At 47.6% G+C, this 25,486-nt stretch overlaps 1 protein-coding gene across 1 annotated transcript; it reads left to right on the plus strand.

The window, feature by feature from the left end:
- The first annotated feature begins 3,322 nt into the window (after positions 1-3,322).
- Positions 3,323-20,788, plus strand: DMRT3 (doublesex and mab-3 related transcription factor 3). Its single transcript, XM_084834396.1, has 2 exons — positions 3,323-3,963; positions 19,104-20,788. Exons 1-2 carry the CDS (start codon positions 3,489-3,491, stop codon positions 20,066-20,068), a joined length of 1,440 nt encoding a protein of 479 aa, XP_084690522.1. The 5' UTR covers positions 3,323-3,488; the 3' UTR covers positions 20,069-20,788.
- Positions 20,789-25,486: the final 4,698 nt, after the last annotated feature.

Raw genomic sequence — 25,486 nt, forward strand, 5'->3', positions numbered from 1 at the left:
AGCGAAGGGACCCTGGGCGGATTCGGCGCTGCCTTGTCTTTTCACCCGCCTCGGCGTCTGGATTTGGTGGCCGGCGTTTTTTCCCATCAATGCCCAAGCGTATCGGCTGTCTCCCCCCCTGGACGTGATGAGGACCATATGTTTGCCCCATTCATCCCCTTTCAAGCTTTTCTTCAGGGCGCTAACTGCTAACACGTTCTAGTCACCTTGAAATTTCCTCCTCTCTTATTATGATTTTTTTTCCAATTAAAAGCTTAACAGCCCTGGAAACGGAGTTCATGTGGTGAAGTTTACCGTAGGCCCCGCTGCTGAAAAGCTTTCTGCTGGGATCCCATTATGTGCTTGACTAAACCCTTTCTGCCCACAGCAATAGGACTAGGTCTTGTCAGGTGTTGGGTTACAATAGACTTTCAGGCAGGGGACGAACATAAATACAAACCTGGCCCTATAGGGAGATGTTGTCAAATACGAGGTGCCGGGAGGAAGAAGGAAAAAAAATAAATTAAAATAAGGCGATTCCCCTCCACAGAGAAGGACGCCCTATATCAAACGGCCCGGGGGCTGCAGGACGGACTTGAGCGAGGGGGTGTCCGCATTCTCCACCCGCTAGCGGGTCCCCGCTGAAGAATGAATGACTCTGAATGCCTGTGGGGAATTAGGGAGGTGAGCTCCAGCCAGGCTCTCCGGGGACTGCGCGATTGCCTCCCCTTTACCTTGGGGTCCAATGGAGGAAGGACATCTGCGAGAGCCGGTCTGCCATGTACTTGGAAGAAAGACCGGCGGGTTCCAGCGGGATTGTGTTTAGATTAGGGTAGGAGGGCGTGTTAAGAGGGTGATGGGTTTAATTTGGGGATGCATTCAGTGCCGGTCAAACAGCAAAGGTAGCCGCGCTGGCCATAAGAAGAATGCCAAAATCCATATTAGTGTAGTAGTGTAAGAGAGTCTGACGAGGCAGACATCATGACTTCAACATCAAGTCGGTCTCTCTGCTCCCCCGCCCCCATTTCTTGTAACATCTTGCCCGATGAAGAGAACCGGAGATTTCGAAAGCTTGCACATTTTTGGTGACCTTTGAGTTGGTCTAATAAAGGCATTACGGTGATAATGGCGTTTGGAATTCAAAGCCTGTGAAACACACCGACTCATTCGTTCTCTCTCTTTCTCTCGTCACAGCACCCTTATATTACATCTGTAGGTAATATTTTTTCCTTTGCCTAATTATTTCCATCGACTTTTTTTTTTTTTAAGGGCCGATATATAGTTCGGATCGTTTGGGTGGAGTGTTGTTTTTAAAATTTATGTTGGACACCCATTTTGATTTGTGAAGTACCAAGGGGGCAGTTCCTGTATTTATTTCCTCACAGTAACATAATTTTATAATAGGATTTACACTACCGTGGTCTGAGCCCTTTATCTGCCCATTTCAAAACATTATTATTATTATTAGTAGTAGTAGTATTGAAAATTACAAATTAACTTAAAAATTAAGATCATCTTTTATTTGGCAAGGCTTTTTGTTTCTGGTCTCTTAAATTTCTCTCTTTTTATTCCTAGCCTGCTCGCCTCTCCCATCCCATTCCACAACCCTTGTGGTAAATCGTTTTACCAAATCTTGTTATCCTACCCTAATTTTGTATTTCCAAATAAAAGTTTAAATGCAAAAAAAAAAAAAAAAAACACCAATTTTAAGTTTGCAAATTAGGAACAACGACTCTTAACCCGTCTACTTCCATTCTAGAGGTGTTTGGAGAAAACTGTGAAGGTTACATACAGTGAGGTAATGAGAACGCCTGAGCAAAATCCCAACAGCAGGAACCAACCAGTACAAAAGACAGGGGTTGGGGGGAAGTTCGGTCCGCCATTTGTTTAGAGAAGTGATTGGTTTCTTCCCCTGAAGAAATCAAACGTTTTAGTAATAACACAATTTTAAAAAACCGGATAATGGGATATAATTTTATATCCCCACTGAAAGATCTGTAAAACATGCAACCAAATTAAATATTGTTCTACAGACTGTAGGTTTTGTTGGTGGCACGTATGTGTGGTTATTGTATGTACATTCTGCAAAATTTCACAGTCTTTCCTACCGCCTATTTTGAGAAATCGATTAGCAGCCATTTAAAAATAAAAAATAACTCTGAACAGGAATTTCTATACAACGGTATCCCTTAGGAACAGTCCATGGGGCCGTTTAAAGAAGCGAGCCTTCACTTCCCGTTCGTTAGCATTTAAAAATATGCTTACACATTCAGCCCGCAAATGCTCTGGGGTCCGCAGGGCTATGCCAGACAACGCCAACCAAGCGTGGGCCTCTGCGGCATTTGCCTACATAGGGCAGCTTCTTAGCGTACACGGCGGGGACGTTTGTAACAAGGCGATTGCTGGTAGAACTAGGGAGGGAACGGGTTAAGGCCCCTCGAAGGTGCCCGACGGCTTTATGCGGCTTCTAGGCCAATCCCTGATCCCCGAAGTTTTACAGGAGTGGGAAATAGAGCCAATCGCTTTCCAGCACCTCATCTACCGGAGCCTTGTAAGGGGCATCCTCGGTTGTTTTCAAGCCCCGATCCTTTTAGTGGGCACAGGTGCAGGAGGCGTGTAAGTGCGCAGTCCTGTTCACGCGTACCTGGCTGGGGTTAAGTGCCATAATGGGGGAGTAAAATAAAAATGCCTGGGGTCGGGCTGTGTAAACCCTTCCCAGGTGGAAGGAGCCTTAAACGCATGTCAAGCTGTCTCGGACCGGAGAGCCTTGCTTTGGCTGAAGCGGCTGGTTGGCGTATGCGTTGCGCGCTCCCTCGCAATGGCCGAGAGCGTGTGCGTCGTCGGGGAACCCCAGCCCAACCGCTGCCTCCTAGCGATTAGCGAGCCAGGAAGGGGGTGCGCAAACTGCGGCCCTCCAGATGTTTTGGCGCGCAACTCCCGTCAGCCTTACTCAGAACAGCAAACGAGGGCGAGGCGTGACGGGAGCTGCGCGCTGCCTCTCCCCGCTGCGATATCCGCGCGCTGTGGAGGACGAAACACACTTTGGCCGACTTCCTAGTCCGCTGCCCCGCTCGAAGCGCGCTCTTCCCGTCCAGGGCCTCCGAGGAAGCCCGGGCGCCCGGCTTCGGAGGGAGGGGAGGAGCGCGCCGGGCGAGTCCATCCGCCTCGCGGAGGGGGAGGAGGCGCGGAACGGCGCCCCCCTCGGCCCCTTCGGTTGCTCTCGCTCCTGAAGGAAGCAGCCCGCGCGGCTGGGAAGGGCGGGAGTCGGCGCCCGGGGGCGGGGCGAGGCGCCGAGCCCGCAGAGGGGGCGGGGCGCGCCGGGGGGCGGGGCGAGGCGGGGCGGGGCGCGCCGGCCGGGGTGCCCTCGCGCGCGGCGGGCGGGCGCGCACAGAGCGTCCGGCGACGGCGAGGCGCCGCAGCGCTGCTCTGCCCGGGCGGGCGATGTGGCGCGGGCGGCGGCGGCGGCCGTAGCGGCGCGGGCAGCGCAGCGGAGCGGCGGCGCGCCCGCCATGAACGGCTACGGCTCGCCGTACCTGTACGTGGGCGGCCCGGTGGCTCCGCCGGCCCGGGCGCCCCTGCAGCGGACGCCCAAGTGCGCGCGCTGCCGCAACCACGGCGTGCTGTCGTGGCTGAAGGGCCACAAGCGCTACTGCCGCTTCAAGGACTGCGCGTGCGAGAAGTGCATCCTCATCATCGAGCGGCAGCGCGTCATGGCCGCCCAGGTGGCGCTGCGCCGCCAGCAGGCCAACGAGAGCCTCGAGAGCCTCCTGCCCGACCCGCTGCGCGCCCTGCCCGCCGGCGCCCCGCCGCCCGCCTCGGCCGCCGCCCCGCCGCCGGCCCTCCCCGGCGCCGCCGCCGCCGCCCCGCCGGAGGGGCCCGCCGCCGCCCCGCATCGCCCGCCCGTGGAGCTGGCCGCCGCCGCCGCCCTGCGATGGGCTTCCGAGCAGCCCGCCGCGGGCCTGCCGCCCCAGCTGCCCAAAGCAGGTAGGTGGGCGGGGAGGCGGGCGGCGGAGGGGGGGTGTGGCTGCCCTGGGAGGCCGCCCGAGGCGATCCCCGGCTCCGGGTTTCCCTAGGCGAGGCCTCGGGTGCCACGACCCCGCGGAGAACGGGGGCTGTGAATCTTCCGGGGAGCGTAAGGCGTTTGCCTTACGCTTGTGTGTACGGGGGAGCCAGGGCGCAGTCCTGGAACTCGGAAGGCGAGGAGGAACACGGCAGTGCCCCCGAGCATCCGCAGAGTTCGCCGCTGAGCGACTGCAGCCAGCTCTCGGGTGCCTGGATTGCGGACAGGCGCTTTCAGACTTTGAGCCCTGACGCCTCTCGTTGGAGAAGTTGTTATCCCGGCCGCGGTACGTACTTAGAAGTAAGTCCCACTGAAAATTCAGTGAGGCTTACTCGTGAGTAGCCCTTGGGCGCACGCTGTAAGGATGCAAGGAGCTCTACAGGCTAGGGGCCGGTCCTGTGCCGAAACAAAGCCCATTGAAATGAACGAATGGGCTTAGGCGCGCCTAACTCTCCCTACGATCGGGTTGACGTGGGTGATGGGAGATTTCTCGGGTGATTCCTAAATGGCGGGACTGGCGACTCAGACGCGCCCTCCTGACACTGGTAAGAAAAGGGGGAGAAAGCAAGCAAGCGCCGCCACTAACGTAAGGAGCTGGATTCACTGGAGGAAATCAGTGTTTTCTCTCCCCCCCCCCCCCATGGAATATAGGGGCTTGGGGAACTGGAATCTCCAAGGCGCACTGGAGCACAAACAGAGTCTTTTCTGTCTGGCTTCCCAAGGCGTGAGAGCGAGAGCGCCCGGAGACTCCCAGCTTAGAAAGAGAGTCCCTGGCATCTCCAGGATGGAGAGTCCGGAGGGGCTCGGCTCGCTGCTCTTTCAAACTCCTCCCGGTAGGCTGGACCCCTGGCACCCTTTGAAACAGAGCGAGGACAGAACCGAGAGAGGCAGCAGCTTTGAGATCCTATTTGGCGGCTGCATCGACATCATCTCTTCATGCATCTTCCCCAAGAGCAAAGTTTGGCATCTAGCAGGGGTTTGGAACAGCCCTGGGGAAGCTCGCTTCCCTCCTCCTTCTGTTTCGCGGATGGCGTGGGAACGACCCCATCTCCTCGGACTCAGGCTCAATTCAAAGCTGAGTCGGGAGACCCCCCCCCCAAACGCCCCCGAGGAATATATCTTTAATGCACCACAGAGAAATAGGCGATCCCTCCCAATGCGCAACTGGCTTTAAATCCACTCACCCACCCACCCCTTAGCTGGACAGCGCCTGGGGATGTCGCCTTCTTCGCCACCCATAAACTATAGATGTTAGGCACCCTGCATTTGTCACGTCAAGGTTCCAGGACCATCTCCCTCAGCCGATTTGAAATCTTATAGAATAATTAAATTTTTCCAATGCTTCAGTATATTGCTGAGACACATCACCTAATGTTTACAACAGACTTCCCCAACCTGGTGCCTTCAGGTTGGGTTGGATCACAACTCCCATCATTCCTAGCTGGCATGGGACAATGGGAGTTGCATTCCAACACGTCTGGGCACCAGGTTGGGGAAGCCCAGTTTAAAACGTATAAATCTCTCCCTTTCTCCCTCTGTGTGTGTGAATGTGAATGTATCCGTTTAAGGGTGTGATCTTATGTAGACTTACTTGGGAATAAGTCCAATTGAAATAGCTGGGACTTGCTTCTGCTGAAACACCTGTAGGATCCGCTCCATATTGTAGTTTTTGACTGCAGCTGGTCTGTCCCGTTGTTGCCAAGCAAAGTGCCTGGGAACAGTCAAGGGGCTTTCACATAATAAGCGATGGGTGGAAGATCGCAGGCCAAAGCGCAGGGGACAAGCGTGAGGATCGAAGGATTTTCGTAGGTGGAGATGCCCAGTCCCTTCAGAGGTGGACTTGGACGGTCCAGCCCGGGGTAGGTACCTTGGCTGGTCCTCAGTGGCGAAGCGGCTCCTATGTATGTATGACAAAATCTTTTCTAGTTGGTGCCAGGAAACCCATCTGGGCCCTTTACATCCCCTGATGCTGGGCCACTTTGATGCTTCCAGATTCCTATAGGTTCTTTGGGGGGCAGGGAGAGTGTAATTCTTATTGGCCCAGGGGCTATCATAGGGAGAAGAATGAGCAATCATGTGGAAGGCAGCAGCCAGCAGTTGCTTCAGTGAAATGGGGCATCTATGGCCAGACCCTGAAATTTTTAGAAAGTGGGTTTTCTCATGGGGGATTGAGCAGTTCTTGAAAGGGTGTCATCCAGCTATTTTTCGCTTGAGAGTGGGAGGATTCCTGTTGGCTTGTTTTTTGTAGTGACTGAGATCAGAAATAAAGGCTCGTATGAGGAGGCTCAGTCTTTAGAAAGGATTCCAATAAGAAAGCCCTCTTGTCAAATAATTAGGGCCATTTGGATTTACGCTGCTGTTGTGCTTGAGTGTGCCTAGGATTGTTGGTGCTGTGCAGCTGAGTCTTACGCAGCATTAGGCTGGCCTAACTGCACAAAGCTTCTCGGGCTGTTAGCTGTGGTAACTGCTCAATCTTATCCACATTGATTTACTTGAAAGCCCAGGAGGTAAGTATGCATAGGATTGCATGATGCAAACCTGGACCCAGTTACCTGGGAATAAGCCCCATTTAACTCAATGGGGCTTGCTTCTGAGTAGACGGGTATAGGACTGCACTGTAAATCCCACTACAGTTAATGGAAGCCTCCTCACGGACCTTCCTTTTAAAGCATTTAAAAGGACTCCAACTGGAGTAGACTAAAAAAAAAAGAGAGATTTTTTTTCTGTTGCAGCGACTTGTAAAATGGGCATACATCGGATACTAAAAGATGAAGTGGTCTCACCTGCAGTCTCACAGAAATGTTGCTGATTTACTCGTCTATAACGAACTAAGGGCAGGATGGAAAATTCACCAGGACCTAACAGTGCCCTGAGAGAACATTATGAAGTTCCTTTTCCATCTCAATAGCTGTTTCTCACCGGCTCTGTGTGATCACCTCCTCTTCCTAACCCACATTCTGTAGTAGTAGCAATAATAATAGTAATAATAATACATGTTCTGGTAATTGGAATATCAATGTAGCCAGGAGACACACTCATATCAGGAGAGAATATCTCAGTTCAGTTATCCTTACCCTATCAGTTTATTCTTGCAAACTACTCCCAGTTTTTTTTTTTTCCAAATGGGTGTTGTTTAGAGCCCTTAATAGGGTCCTGGCTGCCACCTATACTTGCATAATGCTAAGAACTTTTTTTAAAACATCCCCTCATGATAGAGGGTACAAAAACTATCCCTCTTAGCTGCGAAAGATCTAGCCTGCCATCCTATACATGTGCTTGCCTGTGAGTAAGTCCCATTGAACTCAGTAGACATGCATAGGAGTGTACTGCTAGCAGAAATAAATTGCTGCTCAGTTGGAAGGGAAGAGAAAATAGGCAAGAAAAGGTGGGGAAAGTCTGTATTCTGAAGTATATTTATTGTAGATCTAGTGCGGATGTTTGTCTTCACACTTGACTTCCTTATGATATAATAATAGTTCAAAATAAATAGTTTGTATTTATTTATTAAAATAACTTATAGTTATTTTACTGCCTTTCCACTATAAAATGGTGCTCAAGGTTAATTAAAAAAAAAAAGCAACATTCGTAACAATGTTAAAAGAATTATAACCATTTAGAATAGGAAAAAGAGATAGTAGGGCAGTCCATTGTTGGCATAAAAAACAAGGATAATGAAAAGTCCACAGTTGGAGCTAAAAAGGGAGGGGGGCAAAGAACCTCCTCCACAGGAAATAATTCCACAGCTGGGGCGCAGGCACAGAGAAGGCCCTCTCACACACCTGGGCTAGCCTAACATCAGGTCATGGAGGGAGGCAGAGAAGGGCCTAGTCACTGGATCTTAGGGCTGGACAGCATGGTACCCTGGACCCAAGCCATACAGGCTTATAGGTAATAAGCATCACTTGGAATTGAGCCCTGAAAGTACTGGTAGTCAATGCAGCTGTTCTGAAATGGTCTTAATACGGTCATACAACCATATGCTGCATTCTGGCCTGATTGGAGCTTTCGGCTTCTAAAACTGAGAATTTAAGGCTTCCCCCTCCCCCATCAAATAGGTGACTTGTGGGGTTGATACAGTTTAAAAAACAAAACATCTTTTTTCCCTCTCTGCTGGTCTTTCCTTTCAAAACAATCAGGCGCTGCAATCCTGTATTTATTCGTTTTCATGGGATGGGCAAGGGGTTAAAAAAATGTATTTAAGAGCATTAAAAAAATGTATTAACGGGAGAGAAAGCTTTATGGGGAATCAGTGGAAATTACTTCCGAGTAGAGCTGCCTATGAACGGGGTACACAACTGAGCCACGAAATGAGTTTCTAGCCACGCTTCACAATCCAGTTAAACTCAGGCACCTGACTAAAGTAACTGACCAGTTTTTCTTCTGAAGGGGCAGCTGTGTTGGTCTACTGCGGAAAACCAAGATTCATTATGAAGATTAATATTTCCAAATCCAGGGCGTGGAAACGCCATTTCGATCATCCCGGGCGAGTTCGTGTTTGCGCTGAGCGCGCCCTGCCCCCGGGCGGGAGGCGGCCTCTCTCTCTCTCATTCTCTCTCGAGTTTCAGCCGCACTCGGATCCTGCGCCAAACGAGAGAAATGGGGAGAAGGGGCCGCAGGAGCCCAGGCGAGGCGTGGCTGGAGCCAGCTCGGAGCTGCGCGGTTTCCCCTCTGCAGCAGGACGACGCCCGAGGTGCGAAGCCTCAGGTGGCCCTCCTGTCCTGCCCAAGATCGCTGCGTGGAGACGCTTTCCGCAGCAAGCCGTGCGCCCCTCTGGGTTACCCTCCAGCGAGCAAAGCGAGCCCCGTCCCCTCGCTTCCAAGGCCCCCATTCTTGGCTGGAGACGCGCCGCGCCCCCCCAGGAAGCGTTTGCCGCCGGATCCCTGGAAGATGCTGCCGGAGTTGGGTTGGGGTGAGGCAGCGGAGAGGGGCCGGGTTCGCGCGTTGGCAGCAGACGCCTCGCACCTCCCCGCAACGCTCTTCGGGCCACCCCTGAATGCTGGGAGCGCGGGATAGTGCTGGGTCGCCTGCAACTTGAGCCCCCTGCATTTCAATGGGTCTACTCTAACTAGGGCTAACATGATGGGATGCAACCTGTAGATCGCAGAGCCCGTCCCGCGAGCGACGGGGAGGGTGAGTTTAAAGTGAGTATCAATTGTTGTGCACCGCCCAGAGAGCTTCGGCTATTGGGCGGTATAGAAATGTAATCAAAGAAAGGTCTCGCTTAGCACCCGAGCCCTTCCGGAGCAAGCAGCGCGCTTGTGACTGCGGCAGGGGTGGGGACCGGTGTCCATTCGCGAAGGAGGCGTCAGGGCTGCTCTTCTGTTCGGCCAGTGTCTGCTGCTCAGCAAGAGACCTGTGGCTGATCCGGCCAGGGAGCGAGGTTACGCTGCCTGCACCCCTGATTCCGGCTCATTTATCGCTGGAGTCACATGCTGGGCTTCTTCGGAGATCCGCTGCGCTTGCGTCCTCTGGGCTGTATCCAACGTTAGTCTAAGTTAAGTCCCATTCATTTCAATGGGTCTCCTCTAATTATAGGACTAACATTACATACGATGCGCTGGATCTATTTTGGTGAAAATACGCTCGTCCCCAGGGCTGCAGGCGCACCGCCAAATCTGTTGCGACGCAGTTCAGGTTGCCCAGATTAAAGCCAGTTTGCACCTCGGCACTAAACGTGTTTCCTGGGAAATGGCCACCTTTTGGCTTCCAGAAAAATCTGTGTTGCCTGGAGCCTGAACTGGATTCGGGTTTGTGAATATCAGGATCTGCTTCAGCTTAAGCCAGCGTGACCTCTTTTCCTCGCACTTTTCCTCCAGTTCTAAGCCTCTTCCGTGTAGTCTCTTTGAAATGAACGGAGGTTACTTTGGTTTGGGGTAACTGTTTAGGATGGGTGGGATGGCCGGATTTACTTTATTCCCAAGTAGAGTTGGCTGGAGTCGCGCTCTCTCTCTCTCTCTCTCTCTCTCTCTGTGTGTGTGTGTGTGTGTGTGTGTGTGTAGTTAGCAGAGGGAATATGATGACGTCTAGTACCCTGGGAAACAAGTCAGGAATGTTTTCTCTCTGTGACTATTTAGCCTGGTCCCCCGAAAAAAGCTAGTGCCAGCTTTACAGAAGAGCGCAAGTGTGGCTGGATGTCTAGGACAAGCCACTTGGAAATCCCCATTCATGACTTTTGAAGGCTGGAGGAAGGGGCTAGGGACAAACCCGCATTAATCTCTCGGGAAACGCTAGTGAACGAGCAGGGAGAGTTTGATGCGCCCCTGACCATGCGGGGCTGACCCTAAAAGGCCTTGTGTGTGCACGTGTGGAGTTCTGCTGAAAAGTATGGATGGCATATAAAGGAATGGGCGTGTGGACGCTCCGCCTCAAAAGAAAAACGCCGGAGGTCTTTTTCAGGGGACGAAGCCGTCTTCCCTGGGGAAGGCAAGATAAAATGTTCGCTGTAATTACTTGGAAGGGAGCCCCACTGAAATCAAGGTGGCATGTTGGGAGCCATCGTGGTTCGAGGTCGGGCGCTGCGCAAAAGCAGCAAGATGAATTGGGATCAGGAAGAGCTTGGCGAACGAGGCTTATGCTGGCCACTGGTCGCCTTCCCAGTTTCACCTCCAACACAGAGCGGGGCGGGCTCAGTACAGAGGCTTTGGCGAAAGCGGCGTGGCCGACTGGGCGTTTGAAAGAGGATTCGACTTTCCTGCACAGGAAAACCATCTCGGCAAACGACAGCAACGAAACACCCGGCCAGGGCCAGCGGCCCTCTTTCGAAGGATTCTTCTTTTCCGCCTCCTCGTGGATAGGAACCCACGGGGTTCTTCGTCTTCAGTTTTCACTTCCTACCTTTTCTGTCGATGGCGCGATACACGGCGCATTAGGAAGACGTCTCCTTGATCGGTGGGGATTTTTAAATTTTTATTTTCCTGTGAATCCCGATGAATGGGTTGAAGCATAACTCTGAATCGGTCTGAATCAGATTGCAAGTTTACATACGTGGTCTACCTAGGTGAGACCAAAACGCTGCTTTGGAAGGCGTCTTGCTGTCTGCAACCTTCAGAACCAAAACCAACCAGCCAGCCACCCATCCCTATTAATCCGGAATAACGACTTCTCCTTGATTCTACCACTTCGCACCCTATGGAATCCCACTTGGCCTAATAAGCAGGAACTGAAAGCCTGGGGAGCCCTTCGTTCTTCAGCGGGCCACTGTGAGCATTTCGATTGCAGAGAAGAGGCCTTTAGGAAAGTGGTGTTTCAAGTGTGTTTGGGGGTTACATATTCGAATTAGTTACACACCGACCCCCACTTCCAAGCAACTGTTCTTGGGGTTCTCTTAAGCCTTCAGTAAGCACCTGGTAAACTAAGGTTGTAGTCCTTAACGCACTGACCGGGGAGTAAACCTCATTGAACCCAGTAAGACTCCTTACGCTGTAGTCTCACTGGACTCAGTGGGACTTACGCCTGAGTAGAGGCATATTTAGGATTGCTTTGTAAGGCTGTCGGTTTACTTGGGACTAAGTCCCATCAGGATGCATATTTATCTTAAAGGTGTTTGGTGGTTGTCTCTTCCACAGAGGATAAGAACGAGACGACTTGTAGATAGAAAGGCAAAAAGGAAGGCAAAAGGCCGCCCGCTAACAGCAGGTTCTGGTCTTTAGAAAACTCCCTTGTGCGCCAAATGTTTTCCTAACTTTGGCAAAGGTATGTATAAAAATCTGGAATAGAAAGCTACCTGTACAGAACCAAAGTATATATTTTCTTTAAAAAGTCTTCTTTCCATACTTGATGTGGGGTTGGATCCCGATTTACTCATACTGAGAGTAGACCCATTGAAATCATTACTACTACTAAGTTAGCCACCACTAGCATGTAATTCCTGCCTTCAAATCCTCCACCGAGGATTTTAGGGTCTAGAATCTATTGATTGCCTTCCTTTCTTCCTTGGGGGCAAACCCTAGTCTCCTCTCCCCTTTTTTTGCATTTGTTGAAGATTTTGCCACTGATTTTAATGGAAGGAGCAATTAAATTAATCACAACTGATAATGGCTGGGCTTGGTACAGCCATGTGAATGTATTGAGTTCACTCTCCCTTAAAAAGGAGGCCTCACTTTAACATTTAAGAAGGTTCAATCCCATAGCTAGAGGGGAGGGGGATCCCACAGGAGTGCCACAGCCCTATAAATTGCTTGCATCTCCCTGCAGAGAAAAGATGTGTTTGTGATTTCTCTCCTATTTTACCCAGCTGAAATGAATGGAAGAATTATACTTAAGAATCTTTCACTGCTCTGAGGTTATGTATTGGTTATCTTGTTGTTCAGAACCAAAGATTCTAAACTGTATTAGAAATTCATTTGAGGGAGGGAGTCCTCTCTTTTACAGGTGAGGCTTTTAAAGCAAAACATATTAATCTTAGCAAAGTACACCTATGCTCTCCCCAATGTCTTTGCAAGGGGCTTAAAGGGAATGAGTGAAAGAAAGTTGCAATCTCGCATGTTCTTGTTTGTTCAATATCTTGTTTTACAAGAAACGTCGGTGTCCTAACAGGAATTATTCTTGTCGTATATGAGGCTCTTTGAATAGTGCAATGCACAAGCCAGATCAGACAAAGCACTTAGATTTAAACGAATCTTGTCCTGCAGAAATTTCTTGAAAAGGAAGTTGTAACCCAGCACGCTAAAGCTGAACCGAAACATATTTATGAAGTAAGCCCTCTTGACAATAGGTGTTGGTGTGGGTGTTGATTCCATTTAATGGATTTCAATTGCATGAAGGTTGGAATGCCTCCATTGGCAAGTCATGAGAGTTCCTTTAGACTGTTCCTACAGCATCTTGAGAACATTGCCCCCGGAGAATTCGAATTAGCAGGATATAATTAGTGAGATGTCATGCAAACATCTGCTGAAATCAAAGCAGTGGGCCTTAACTAGCTTGTACTATGATCATATCTTACTCCAGGGAAAATTCATTATAATTGCTCTGGCGAATAATTATCATATGCTCTACAGTTAAAGGAAACCTTAGCAACTTCCTTTCTTAGTCCGAGTGAAGTCAATTAACATCTTAATCACACTGGCCAACATTCAGCCAGAGGTTAGTCCCCTGTGTGTTTCAGCGTGGGAGAAATGTAAGCAGAGGCTTAATTCTCTGTTAAAATTGGTGGAATTTAAACATGCCTAGGGTCTCATACCTACTTTTCCTTGGTGAGGCTTAATCTCTCTCCAGTTTCTGCTCCTGCCAATTTCTCTCTGTGTGTTAGTCCTGAAAACCATTTATGCAGCAATCCTATAATCCTTACTCAGGAGTATGTTGTATTGAACCAAATGGGTCTCACTTCTGAGTAGACGTGTAGCCTCAGTTGTCTTTGCCACACTACTCTTAGTACCTGCTGCTTGATTCATCCATAAGGTTCTGGTGACTTTCATTAGTGAGTTCTTTACTATCATATGAGATTCACCAATTTATCCTGCAGCATGTGTGTGTCTCACATTCCAGACAGTAAAATCCTTGAGGGATGCATTGGCCCCTCCATCACTTTGGGAAAGGTGCTGCTAAAGGCCAGGGGCATCTAAAGATTTCAAGCTGCATTGGGAGTAACATGGCCCCCAAACCAAAACTAACACTGTAGAAGTGTATAAATCCGATGGAGAGAAGTCCTATTGACTCGCACACTCCCCCTCCCCGCCCCCCACTGATCTATGAACTTCCCAGTTTAAAAGATTACAGTAATCACGGGAGGACAGTGTAAATCGAATCTGATAGCAATAACTTTTGGGGAAGGTCAGGCTCAAGTGAAATGTTACCAGGCAACAGGCATTTTGTTTGCAAAATACAATCAAAGAGCATTGATGAGAAATTCTTCCCTGCCAGCTAGTCAGCACTTTCTGCTTAACAGCTTGAGGTGAGGGGAGGACTAAATCTTCATCCATCAAATTCCCCCCCCCCCCAATTGCTCCCTTTGGCTAGGCTGCTGCTTCTCAACAAGAGGAGCCCCTCTTGCAGGCTGTCTTCAGCTCTGGAACAAGAAGCAGCATAGCAGGTTATAACTTGGACAGTGGAAGGCGATGAAGGTTGCAAATTGTTTATCAGAGAAACCGATGCCGATGCATCAAGCAAACAAATGTTTGTCATTGTTACTGAGAGCCAGTATGGTGTAGTGGTTAGCTGGAGCCACCACTTGGTCATGAAGCTCACTGGGAAACTTTGGGCCAGTCATTATCTCTCAGCCTAACCTACCTCACAGGGTTGTTGTGAGATTCTTTGCAAGAGGAAAAAATTCCCTTGGTATATTGAGTAGTGCGCATTATGTCAGAGAACTGTCACTCCCCTATGTCCACAAAAACACCCCCTGTGCCAGGCAAAGCCAGCACAGAGGAACGGGAATGTTTATTTAACGCACTGAATTCTGGGTTATCATGATGTGCCAACCCAGCTGCACTTACAAACCACGAACAACCCAGAAAGAGAACCCATGGTTTGTTGTTGGGATGTAAACTCTGCATTGTTTTAACCATAGGTTTAACGGTGGGAAGGCAAGAGTGGTCCAAGAAACCCAGCCACTTTACATGTCAGCACTGCAAAGGCATTTGGGATACAGCGAGGAAGTGGGTGAAGGAGGAGGGAAACAAACAACCCAGGGATTGAGAAAACAAAACACAGTTTTGTTTGGGTAAGGCAACAAACCATGGGTTAACCATGAGTTAGTTTTATATGGGAACCAGGTCATTTTCTAGAACAAAAATTGTATTTTTCACTTTCTGAGTATTAGAAAACATAAAATAGAAGTGAGTGAGTGTGATAATTAAAGACACGTGTAGAATCCAGGATGAAAAGAAATTTCATAAATGAAAAACCAAGAGATTTTTTTCATCAGTGTGACTTGTAAACAAAGTTAGATTTGGACCAACATTTTGGATAACCTCCAGTTTCAATTAAGGATTAACTAATTAGTATATAACTTGATTGGGACTAGTTTTATTTAAAATTGTTTATATTTAATATGATGTAATTATTTTGGGGGGTACTTTTAATCTGTAAACTGTCTTGGGAAGTCTGTGGTCTTAAAAGGCAGCTAAGAAATGGATTAAATAATAATATTTTAAAAATATTTTTGTTCAGCAACTAATGTGAGAAAGAGTTCTACGTAATTCAAAAACTTGGATGGTGCATTATGTTTCTAATAAAAATGATTATTTTAGTAACTTATTTATTTGTACAACTGTATAAACTGCTAAACATAAAAAATACCACAGTGGTGTACAACATTAAAATCACAACAGTAAAAATACAGGATAAAGATAAAACAATCACATAATCAGTAACACCAACATACATAGCTGGGTCACATTACAGGGAACGTCTGAGACTGTCTTAAGCAGATGTCTAAAGTGCAAAACTGCCTAATATTAATGGAGAAGGATATTAATATTAATACATATTCATATTAATATTAATATTAATGGAGAAGGAGTTCCACAGGAGCTGCACTACTGAAAGCTCTGTTCTTGGAAGCCGTAAGATGGATGTCTGGAGCATGTGTTACCACCATGAGTGCCAGTCCTGAATACCATAGTGACCAGACAGGGGTAATGAGGGCCAAACGATCCTTGGGGTATTCTGGACCCTAGTTGTTTAGGGCATTATATACCAATAATAAAAGTTTGAAGTTGTGTTGGTAGCATATTGTCAGCCAGTGTGGTTCTTTCCCCCTTCATGGATCACTGCCTTGTTGTGGCGAAGGGGCTTGCGTAACTATGGTGTTACATGTTGTTGAAAAGATGCTCAAGTCGACAGTCTCGCAGCTGCATTCTGTACCAGCTGCCGTTTCTGGACCAATTCTAAGGGAAGCCCCATGTCGAGTGCATTGCAGCAGTCTAGTCTTGAGTTTACACATGCCTGGACTACCATGGTCAAGTTATCCTGGTCTAGGAATGGCTGTAGCTGTCGCACCAGCCAAAGCTGGTAAAAGGTGCTCCTAGCCACTTGAGGTTACCTGGGCCTCAAGTAACAAAGATGGATCCAGGAACTTTGTAAATGATATTACACTGGTGTCTTACACATAAACGGGATTGTATTCCTCAATGGAGTATAAAAGAATTGGATCTGTAACTTCAAAACAGCAAGAAGATTAACCCAATTGTTCATATGATGGATGTCACTGAAACCACACTGAAAGTGTTCTAAGCCTAATGTTTCTCCTGTGTAGTTCATATTTTTATGAATCCCTCATCCCAATAGTAATAAATGTTTCAGTTAAATCTGTGGGGGGAAAGTACCAAATGTACATGCATTGTAATAGAGAGCATCCTTTACCAACTTGAGAGTAAAACAGGATGAGCATACCAGGTAGTTTTGTGTTGTTACAGTTTAGTTCAATGTCTAGACTCTAGATGTTGAATCCCAGAGGGGACACGACTGTGTATTCAAACAGCAGGGGCTGATGTGGGCCACTTGTAGCCTGCATGCCATGTAGTACTCACCCCTGGTCTAGAGTGTAAGACAGAGCCAAGCCCTGCCATAAAGCAGAATGAGGTGGAGTGGGAGAAGTGAATTGTGCCACTCATCCCCACCCCCGCCAGGAGGGCCCACCATTGCTGCCCCACCGCCTCCAGAGGGTGCCCTCCCACTGCAATATTTGCCACAGTGAAAGAGGGGCTGGCGGGGCTCTCTGGTGCAGCTGTCCACCCTCTGGTTCCCTCATCGTGCACCTTAACCTTTGCCACTGCTGCTGCATCTGCTCTCTGGAGAGCTGTGCAGCCAGAAGAAGCAGCTGCGGGGTTCTCATGAGACCTGGGTGACTGAGTTCTCATGAGAGCCCCACAGCCAGAAGAGCTGACATAGCAGCAGCAAAGGAGACATAGCAGTAAGGGAGAGGAGTTGCACGATGTGGCAGGAACGGAGGAGTGTGATGTGGCAGCACATGTTCTCTCCCACCTCAGCAGTGAGAGACCTTGGGCTGAGGCTGGTGGAAGGCAAGAGTATTTGTTGTTGTTCAGTCGTTCAGTCGTGTCCGACTCTTCGTGACCCCATGGACCATAGCACGCCAGGCCTTCCTGTCCTGCGCTCTCTCCCGGAGCGTGCTCAAGTTCATATTCATTGCATCCGTGATGCTATCTAGCCATCTCATCCTCTGCCATCCCCTTCTCCTTTGGCCTTCAGTCTTTCCCAGCATCAGGGTCTTTTCCAGGGAGTTTTCTCTTCGCATTAGGTGGCCAAAATATTGGAGCTTCAGCTTCATTATCTGTCCTTCCAATGAGCAGTCAGGGTTGATTTCCTTTAGGATGGACTGATTTGACCTCCTTGCAGTCCAGGGGACTCGTAAGAGTCTTCTCCAGCACCACAGTTCGAAAGCATCAATTCTTCGGCGCTCAGCCTTCCTTATAGTCCAGCTCTCACAGCCATACATTACTACTGGGAAAACCATAGCTTTGATTAGACGGACCTTTGTCGGCAAGGTGATGTCTCTGCTTCTTACTATGCTGTCTAGGTTTGCCATAGCTTTCCTCCCAAGGAGCAAGCGTCTTTTAATTTCATGGCTGCAGTCACCGTCTGCGGTGATCTTGGAGCCCAAGAAAGTAAAATCTGTCACTGCTTCCATTTCTTCCCCTTCTATCTGCCAGGAAGTGATGGGGCCAGATGCCATGATCTTAGTTTTTTTAATGTTGAGTTTCAAACCAGCTTTTGCACTCTCCTCTTTCACCCTCAAGAAGAGGCTCTTTAGATCCTCTTCGCTTTCTGCCATTAGGGTGGTATCGTCTGCATATCGGAGGTTGTTGATAAAGCATTTGCAGGTGTGTATATATATAGTGTTCCGTACTCGACACTACCGCTAAAATAAGTTACATTGTGCTAGTTTAAGCAACCTCTAGTACAATACCAATAGTGTTTGCTGGCATCATGTAATTTACATTAGTGGTAATGTCGAATAGGATACTGCCCATGGTATTTCTTTGCCACCACTACCTGGCTATTTAGGATGCGCTACTGACAGTCTATTGCACATGCATCAAGAGGTAAGCCTGGAGGCTTTAGGCTAAATGAAGGAATGTCTGGGCAGACACCCAAGAGAAAACTCCCTTTGTCAAAGCTCATTCATATTGTCTGTGGTTTTGTCATGGAAAGGTGTGGTTTGATGAGCTGAACAGAGAAATCAAACAAATGCAAAGTTTAGGATTAGCACATAATAGTAATTTATGTAAGTATTATATTGTGAGTGGGTTGTTGTTGTTGACAGTAGGTGAGGTTGAAGGGAGCAGGAAAAGAGCCAAGGAGATATTTAAACTGTCTCTAGAATAAGGACGGTACAACAGTATAGAATGGAGTCAATGGCATGCATGTTTTCCAAACTGGGTGCATCCATCTGAGCTCTGATCTATGTTTAGATGCCAAAATGGCTAATTCGGATGTCAATGATGGCTGGCTGATAAAGGGATATTTCATCCCGCTGATACCTTGATCCACAAACCAATCATTCTTGGATCTCAGCTAATTTAGATCCATTGAAGAACTGAACCATAATCTGATTAAACTTGTCTTCTGGTGTCACTGACTTGCAGACTGTAGCCAGACTGGTTTTTAGTGTTTATGAATAGGAAGGTCCTATTTGTTATGAAGAGTATTTTTTAAAAAGTTTGCATCTCAGGGATGATTTAGGGATTATGGAATGACCTGTTAGGTTTTAGATTATCCAGTTGGGCACTTCCTGCCCCTATGATTATATAAAAATATACTGTTGTGATAGTGCAAGAGCTGGCAGCCTGTAATAATGGATACAGGGAGTAGCAGATGAAGAAAACCGTTTTCTCATTTCCATCTCTTCCTTTGTTGTCACTGAAGGTAGTTTCAACCTTCAAGAAAGCAGATCTGGGAAAGAACTGAAGAGCTGTTGGTAGTCAGGGTAGAAAATAGGGCTTGGTTAGATGGGGCAGTGGTTTGACTCTCTTATAAAGCAACACATTTAATACTTGTTGAAATCTAGAACTTTTAATTCCATGCTTGTCTTACTAAGAGAAATGTGCTCTGCCATTCCTGTGTCCTTGTCCTCACTGGCATAACAAAGCTGCCCTCTATTTTATAGACATGACCGAAGAGCGATTGGGTGATATCAGCGGAGCCGACAGTGCTGAGACCTACAGTGACAAAGACACAGACCAAAGGAGTTCCCCAGACGTGACAAAGACGAAGAGCAGCTTTGCTCCTGAGAGCCCTGAAATAGTTTCTGTCGACGAGGGTGGTTATGCTGTCCAGAAAAACAGTGGGAGCACTGACAGCCAACCTGAGACCCCCAAGTACCAACCAGAGCAAAATCACCTCCTGATTGAAGGTCCATCAGGGACAGTTTCTCTGCCTTTCGGCTTGAAAGCGAACCGCCCACCCCTTGAAGTGCTAAAAAAAATCTTCCCCAACCAAAAGCCAACTGTGCTTGAATTAATCCTGAAAGGCTGCGGGGGCGACCTGGTGAGTGCTGTCGAGGTCCTTCTGTCGAGCAGGTCCTCCATAGCTGGTGGGGACAGAACTTCTGCAGAATCAGAAGGTCTGGTTTTGCCTTCAAATGGGCACCTCTTTGAACACACTCTGAGTTCCTATCCCATTTCTTCCTCAAAGTGGTCTGTAGGCTCTGCCTTTAGAGTCCCAGACACACTGAGGTTTTCTTCTGATACTAGTAATGTTGTGCCAAATCCACTGGCGGTCCCCTTGCAGCATCCATTCCCACAGCCACCCCGCTATCCCCTGATGTTGAGGAATACTTTGGCCAGAAACCAGTCCAGTCCATTTCTACCCAACGATGTTACTTTGTGGAACACCATGACGCTCCAGCAGCAGTACCAGCTGAGGTCTCAGTATGTCAGCCCTTTCTCCACTAATTCAACCAGCGTCTTCCGAAGTTCTCCTGTCCTTCCTACGCGCCCGTCAGAAGATCCTAGGATCTCAGTCCCTGATGATGGATGTCCAGTTGTGTCTAAACAGCCTATTTATGCAGAAGATGATTATGATGAAAGATCTGACTCCTCAGACTCTAGAATACTAAACACATCTTCCTAGAATGAAGATTTACCATGCGGTGTTGCAATGAGGCAGAACTACTGGGCACTGAGGCAGGAATTATGGCCCTTGTAACTGTATAAAAAAGTGACTCTGCTTGTTACTATCCTTTAGCAATAAAGACATAACTTATTTAATTTCTTGCACTTCACTGGAAAATGCCAAATAGCTACTGTTTTATGGCTTTAGTGCTGAATGTTTATTACAGAAAGAAAAGGAAAGGAAAAGGTCAATTTTAAGCATAGTTGTGAAAAACCTGGGGCTGTGGAACATTTAAAGTGGAGCAAATAAGTCTTGCCTTTTAGACAATTGGGAATGTTGATATTGTACTTGAATGCAGTGTTCAAAGAGAGGACTCCTCAGGATATAGGGAATTAGAAAGCAAATAATTCAGTGGTGAATGGACTAAACAGGGCCCATGTTGACTTTATATACCATTATCATCCTGGTGTTAAAACCAAGAACCGCAAAAGACTGACAAAGAGTGAGCCGTCCCCCATGCTGTTCAAGCTTGGACACTTTTTGGAGACACCTTAAATGCTATTATTTTCACATGGCTAGATGGAAACATGTATAATGTCAGTGTAAAGTCAATTACAGCTGTGAGTTGCATGAAAATGTCTTGTGAAAAATGAACACATGATTAAACATTGTCAGGTTAATGTAGCATGCTAAGGACTCTAGGGGAGAAAAAAAAAATAAACTCAGATGATGATCTTGATTTTCACATCTCATTTATGTTTGGGAGAAAGACTGCCTCTATACATAGAAACCAGTTCCCCAGGGAGAATAAATGCACCTGGTTTTATTGCCACACTGGAGCGAGGACAGGTGTTCTGAGCTGAAGTTTAGACTCTCTTAACTGAAGAGCAGGTGTGAACATAACTGATGGGGTCAAATGAGTATTTGAGAGATGTGGTGCAGAACTATTGGAGCTTAGCTGAGTATGGTAGAGAATTCCCTGTTGGCAATCTGTTCACACAAGTACAGTTAAATATCTTGATGGCTTTTAATACCAGTAAGTGTTTGCAGTAACTGTTTTTAAAGCCATTCAAGGCTTCTAAGGGCTGCTTCATATGTGTCTGTCCGAGTCCATAAACTCCTTGTGTAAATTATATTAATATTTTCTTGTGGGGCTCTATCTGAAATGATCCCCTCCTCCCATGCTGAAGTCATCTAATAAGACATCAGAGAAAATGCTGTAAAACTGATCAGAGTTGGGCAGAGGGTGGATGAGCAGGGCAGGGGTGGGGGCTTCTATTGAACCACAAGCCCAAATTGTGCAGATGGCCATACAGCTGCAATGTAAAAAAGAAAACAGAATACTCAGAATACACGGGAAAATAGCCAATTTCTATATTCCTTTATTTTGCTGTCATAATGTCCCAGACCTTCATAGGCCATACACCCCTCCCCCTGAACAGAATAGTTTAGAAGCAGTATATCTCTGGTTGCCAAATGATGGGGAAAAAACAATAGGAGACAGTTATCGCAATCATGTCCTGCCTCTGGGCTTCCTGATGGCACCTGGCGGGACACTACTGGTGACTGGGTGAGGATGATCCACAAAGGTGATTCTTATTAATTGGTTCAACAGACTGTCCCAGCACACCATAGCATTTGAAAGGTAAGATGTCCTTCCCTAATATAAAATGGTTCAGGTACACTTTCATTGAGGTGAGTTAATTCCTCCTCCGTATGTGGGGTCAGGGGACTGGGAAGTGGAGGGTCTGTAGACTTGGTACTCTTCCATCTGGAGCATTTGGCAACTAGAGCTGTGTACAAATGGCCTCTCAAAATTCTTCAGCCTATTTCTGGGCAGAGAAATTGTGGGGACAATTTCACCGAATTTGTCCTAGGGGATGAGAAATTCTCCAACAGTTTCTAACAGAAAGGGCTCACAACTGGCAGGGGTTTAGCACAGGTTCTTTCCTTTTTCCTAAGGGTTTTTGGTTTATTGCACTGCTTCTGTAGGTGGCAACAGCATCAACTGTGTTGAGGCTTCCACTTTTCTGAGGCAGAATTTTGAATTTCTTTTGGTGGTATTTTTGAGCTTACCTAATCATTGCGAGGTGCGCAAGGGTGCTGTGTGTGTTTTCTCTCTCTCTTACACATCTTTCCATTGTTCTGCAGCCTCCCAGGCCACCTGCCCTTCCTGAAAAAGCCCCATGGGAAGAATTGCCTCATTATGTCTTCCTCATGATGGCTTTAACTGAAGTGCGGGAAAAGGAGGAGGCTACAGGCTGCCACAGAGATTACTGTACAATGACAGACAGGACATTCATGCACAGTTGTAGCCACTTCATAAGTAAGGTAAAGCCCAAGAACCCCAAACCCAACCCATGAGAATTTGTCCAAAATTTCTCCTCCTTTGAATTTCTTTTCAAAAGCAGTTTATTTTCTGTGAAATTGAATGAGAATGGTGGGATAAATTTTTGGCACAGCCCTAGAAATAACCCCCTATTTTCCATTGGATGTTTGCTTCTTGGGAGCGTCTGGCTGATGGCAAATTCCTCAGGAACCACCCTTGATTGATGATGCAAAATATAACTGAAAATGTTTGTCTGCGATTCAACAAAATCCTTTGCATAGCATCCAACAAATGTGCACATTCAAAAGCTGTCAAAAACCTTTAGGTGTTACATAGCTGGGGGAAGATTTGACTTTGCCAGCTTTCCTTTTTTTTTTATTTGAAGGGCACAAGCCCTAAAACTCCCATGCTGTTGCTGGCAGGCAGTCCCCTTCCCTTGTGCCTGGAGACTGCAGGGCACAGTGGCCTGTGCTTCTGTGGCCTGCAGTCTGTGCCACTGGCACTATTGCAAGTGGTGAGCACAGGCAGGATTAGGCTCCAGCAGGTCCTAGCTTGTGACCGTTGCAGCTGAGCTTCTGTCGGCAAAAGCCTACTGCACCAGGATGCTGCGATTTTGCTGCAGGAGACCAGTGTGGACCACCTTTTTGGCAAGAGATACAGACGTGCTGCTGTAAGGAGCAGATTAGCTGGGCTATATGGTCTGGACTCCAGATATGCCTGGCATTTTCCAGGAAAAAATAGTGCAGTGCCCTGCAACACTGTCTGCCACAGCAGAGTAATGAACCAGGTCCTAAGGCTATAACTCAGGGACGGAAAACCTTTTTGGACTGCATCTCCTATCAGCTCTAGCCAACATAGCTAATGGTGAGGGAAGATGGGAGTTGCAATCCAACTACATCTGAAAGGCCACACATTCCCCATCTGTGCTATAACCCTTCCTACAGTTGCATACAAAAAAAGAGTCCAATTCCTTTCCATAGATTTATCCTGATGGACAGGATCACAGCCTAAATGCTGATATCCTACAGTAGCACATGCTCAACTCCTGTATGGGACACCTTGAAACCAGAACAATAGAATCAGAGAATAGCAGGGTTGGAAGAGGCCTACAAGACCATTAAGTCCAACCCCCTGCTCAGTGCAGGAATCTAAGTCAAAGCATCCCAGACAGATGGCTGTCCAGCTTCATCTTGGATACCTCCAGTGTGGGAGAGCCTGCTAGTTCCCTAGGTCATTGGTTCCATTGTCGTATTGTCCCCCACCCCCTGCACTTCCAATAAAAAGTGTCCAGCTTAAGCATACTTTTAAAAAGTGTGTTTATAATAATATGTTTGGCTTTCAGAGTCAGGGCTGACACAAGACTTTTTGCCACCTGAAGTGAAGAACAAGATGTTTCCCATTCCATGCACAAAAGCTGACTGGACTGGCAGCGGAATCTTTCTTCAACACTGGTGATCTTCTACCACACTTACATCAGCAGGCTGGCTTAGGGGGCACAGGGAAAGCTCCTTGGCCCATAGCTCTCTACTCCAATACCTTGTTTCCACCTCCCAGCATCTGCCACCTGGTGTGATTGCCTCACTCTGCCTAATGATAGGGCTGGCCGTACTCTGAGTCCTTCCCTTATGCATCTCAGCTCCTCCCTCTCATGTGCCTCATGCATGAGAGCTGCTCAAGCAGCGCTGGTGGACACTGCAATCCAATACATGCTTATTCAGAAGTGAGCCCCCTGGAGTTCAATAGCACTTACTACCAGGTGCATACAGGGTTGCAGGGAGAGCCTCTGTTGCCATTCTCACCCAGGGGAAGGAAATAAAAGAGCTCTTTCCTATTGTCTTGTAGCTGAGTGGCTGAGATGCTCAACACTGGGGAGGCAGAGTCTAAACAGCCCTTTGCTTGTTTCTCAGCTCTGATGGGAGTGCGTCGGCAAAGTCAGAGCCCTTGCTCAGTTCAGGATAAGCCCTTTAAAAGTTCGCTTGGCAGAGCACACACTTTACAGATCTCAGATTCTCCCCTCAGCATCTTCACTTTAAAAGGACCAGGTAGCCATTGATGTGGCAAACCTCTGGGGCATGAGACCTCGAAGAGCTACTCCCAGTAGACAAAACTGAGATGGAGAAATAATCTGACCTGGACTAAGGCACCTTCCTACATCCCTAGTTGCTGACAAGAGTTATGCCTCATGGTTCAGCATCTGTCACCTCATACTAGATGGATTCTAATATAGGAACATAGGAAGCTGCCTTAAACTGAGACCATTGGTCCGTCTAGCCCTGCATTGTCGACACTGACTGGCAGCAGCTGTCCAGGGATTCAGGCAGTCATTTTTCCAACCCTACCTGGAGATGCTGGGGATTGAACCTGGGACCCTCTGCATGCAAAGCAGGCACTCCACCACTGAGCTACGGCCCCTTCTGCTTTTGTATTTGACCGAGCCTCTAAGCTGGTCCTCGCCAAAGGTCTGCACGGGCACCTCCAGAACATCTGTTGGGTGCATGGTAAACAGGTTCAGTTCACATTTGCCTCGACAGAGCTGAAAAATGAGTTTGATTCCTCCATCCCGTTATACTGTTTCAGTGATTCATACCTTATGTGCCTTTGCTTGGCAGACGCAAGTAGAGAAATAAGATTGATGTTAAATTTATATGTTAATTTTAATATTGAAGCTATCCTGTGTTTGAAAAATAAGATCAATTCTTCAACTTCATTCCTTATGGGGTGCTGGAGATTGTCATTACGGGGAAATAAAATTATTTCTGAATGCACACCATCCCAAACTCCAATTCTAGTGGACATATAACTTCCCTGAACATCATTCATTCCCCTTCCTTATAAGGAGCTCACTTGATATGGCCTGTTAACATTATCCCAGGACTCATGGCCACTGGAATTTATTGTGTTTGGTACTTCGATCTTTATAATGGCATATTACTTATTTGTTAATTTCTTTTTGGGGAAGAAGTTTGTTGCATGTGGCTTGGCAAGGGCCATGAGGACTTGACACCTGCTTGAAGGATTGCAGACCAAAGGCAGTGGAACAGCAATCCTGGGTTAAGAGTCACTGCCAAATGCTATTAGAAATGAATGTCAATTGTTTTCAGAATAGC

Source organism: Heloderma suspectum, chromosome 2, assembly GCF_057233095.1.
Source record: "Heloderma suspectum isolate Gila_16-S chromosome 2, 16-S_ref, whole genome shotgun sequence".
In the NCBI taxonomy this organism is placed as follows: Eukaryota; Metazoa; Chordata; class Lepidosauria; order Squamata; family Helodermatidae; genus Heloderma; species Heloderma suspectum.

Coding starts and splice junctions, on each gene's coding strand:
- DMRT3 (XM_084834396.1), top strand. CDS start 3,489: ATGAACGGCTACGGCTCGCCGTACCTGTACGTGGGCGGCCCGGTGGCT. Junction 3,964..19,103: donor GCCCCAGCTGCCCAAAGCAG/GTAGGTGGGCGG, acceptor TCTATTTTATAG/ACATGACCGAAGAGCGATTG.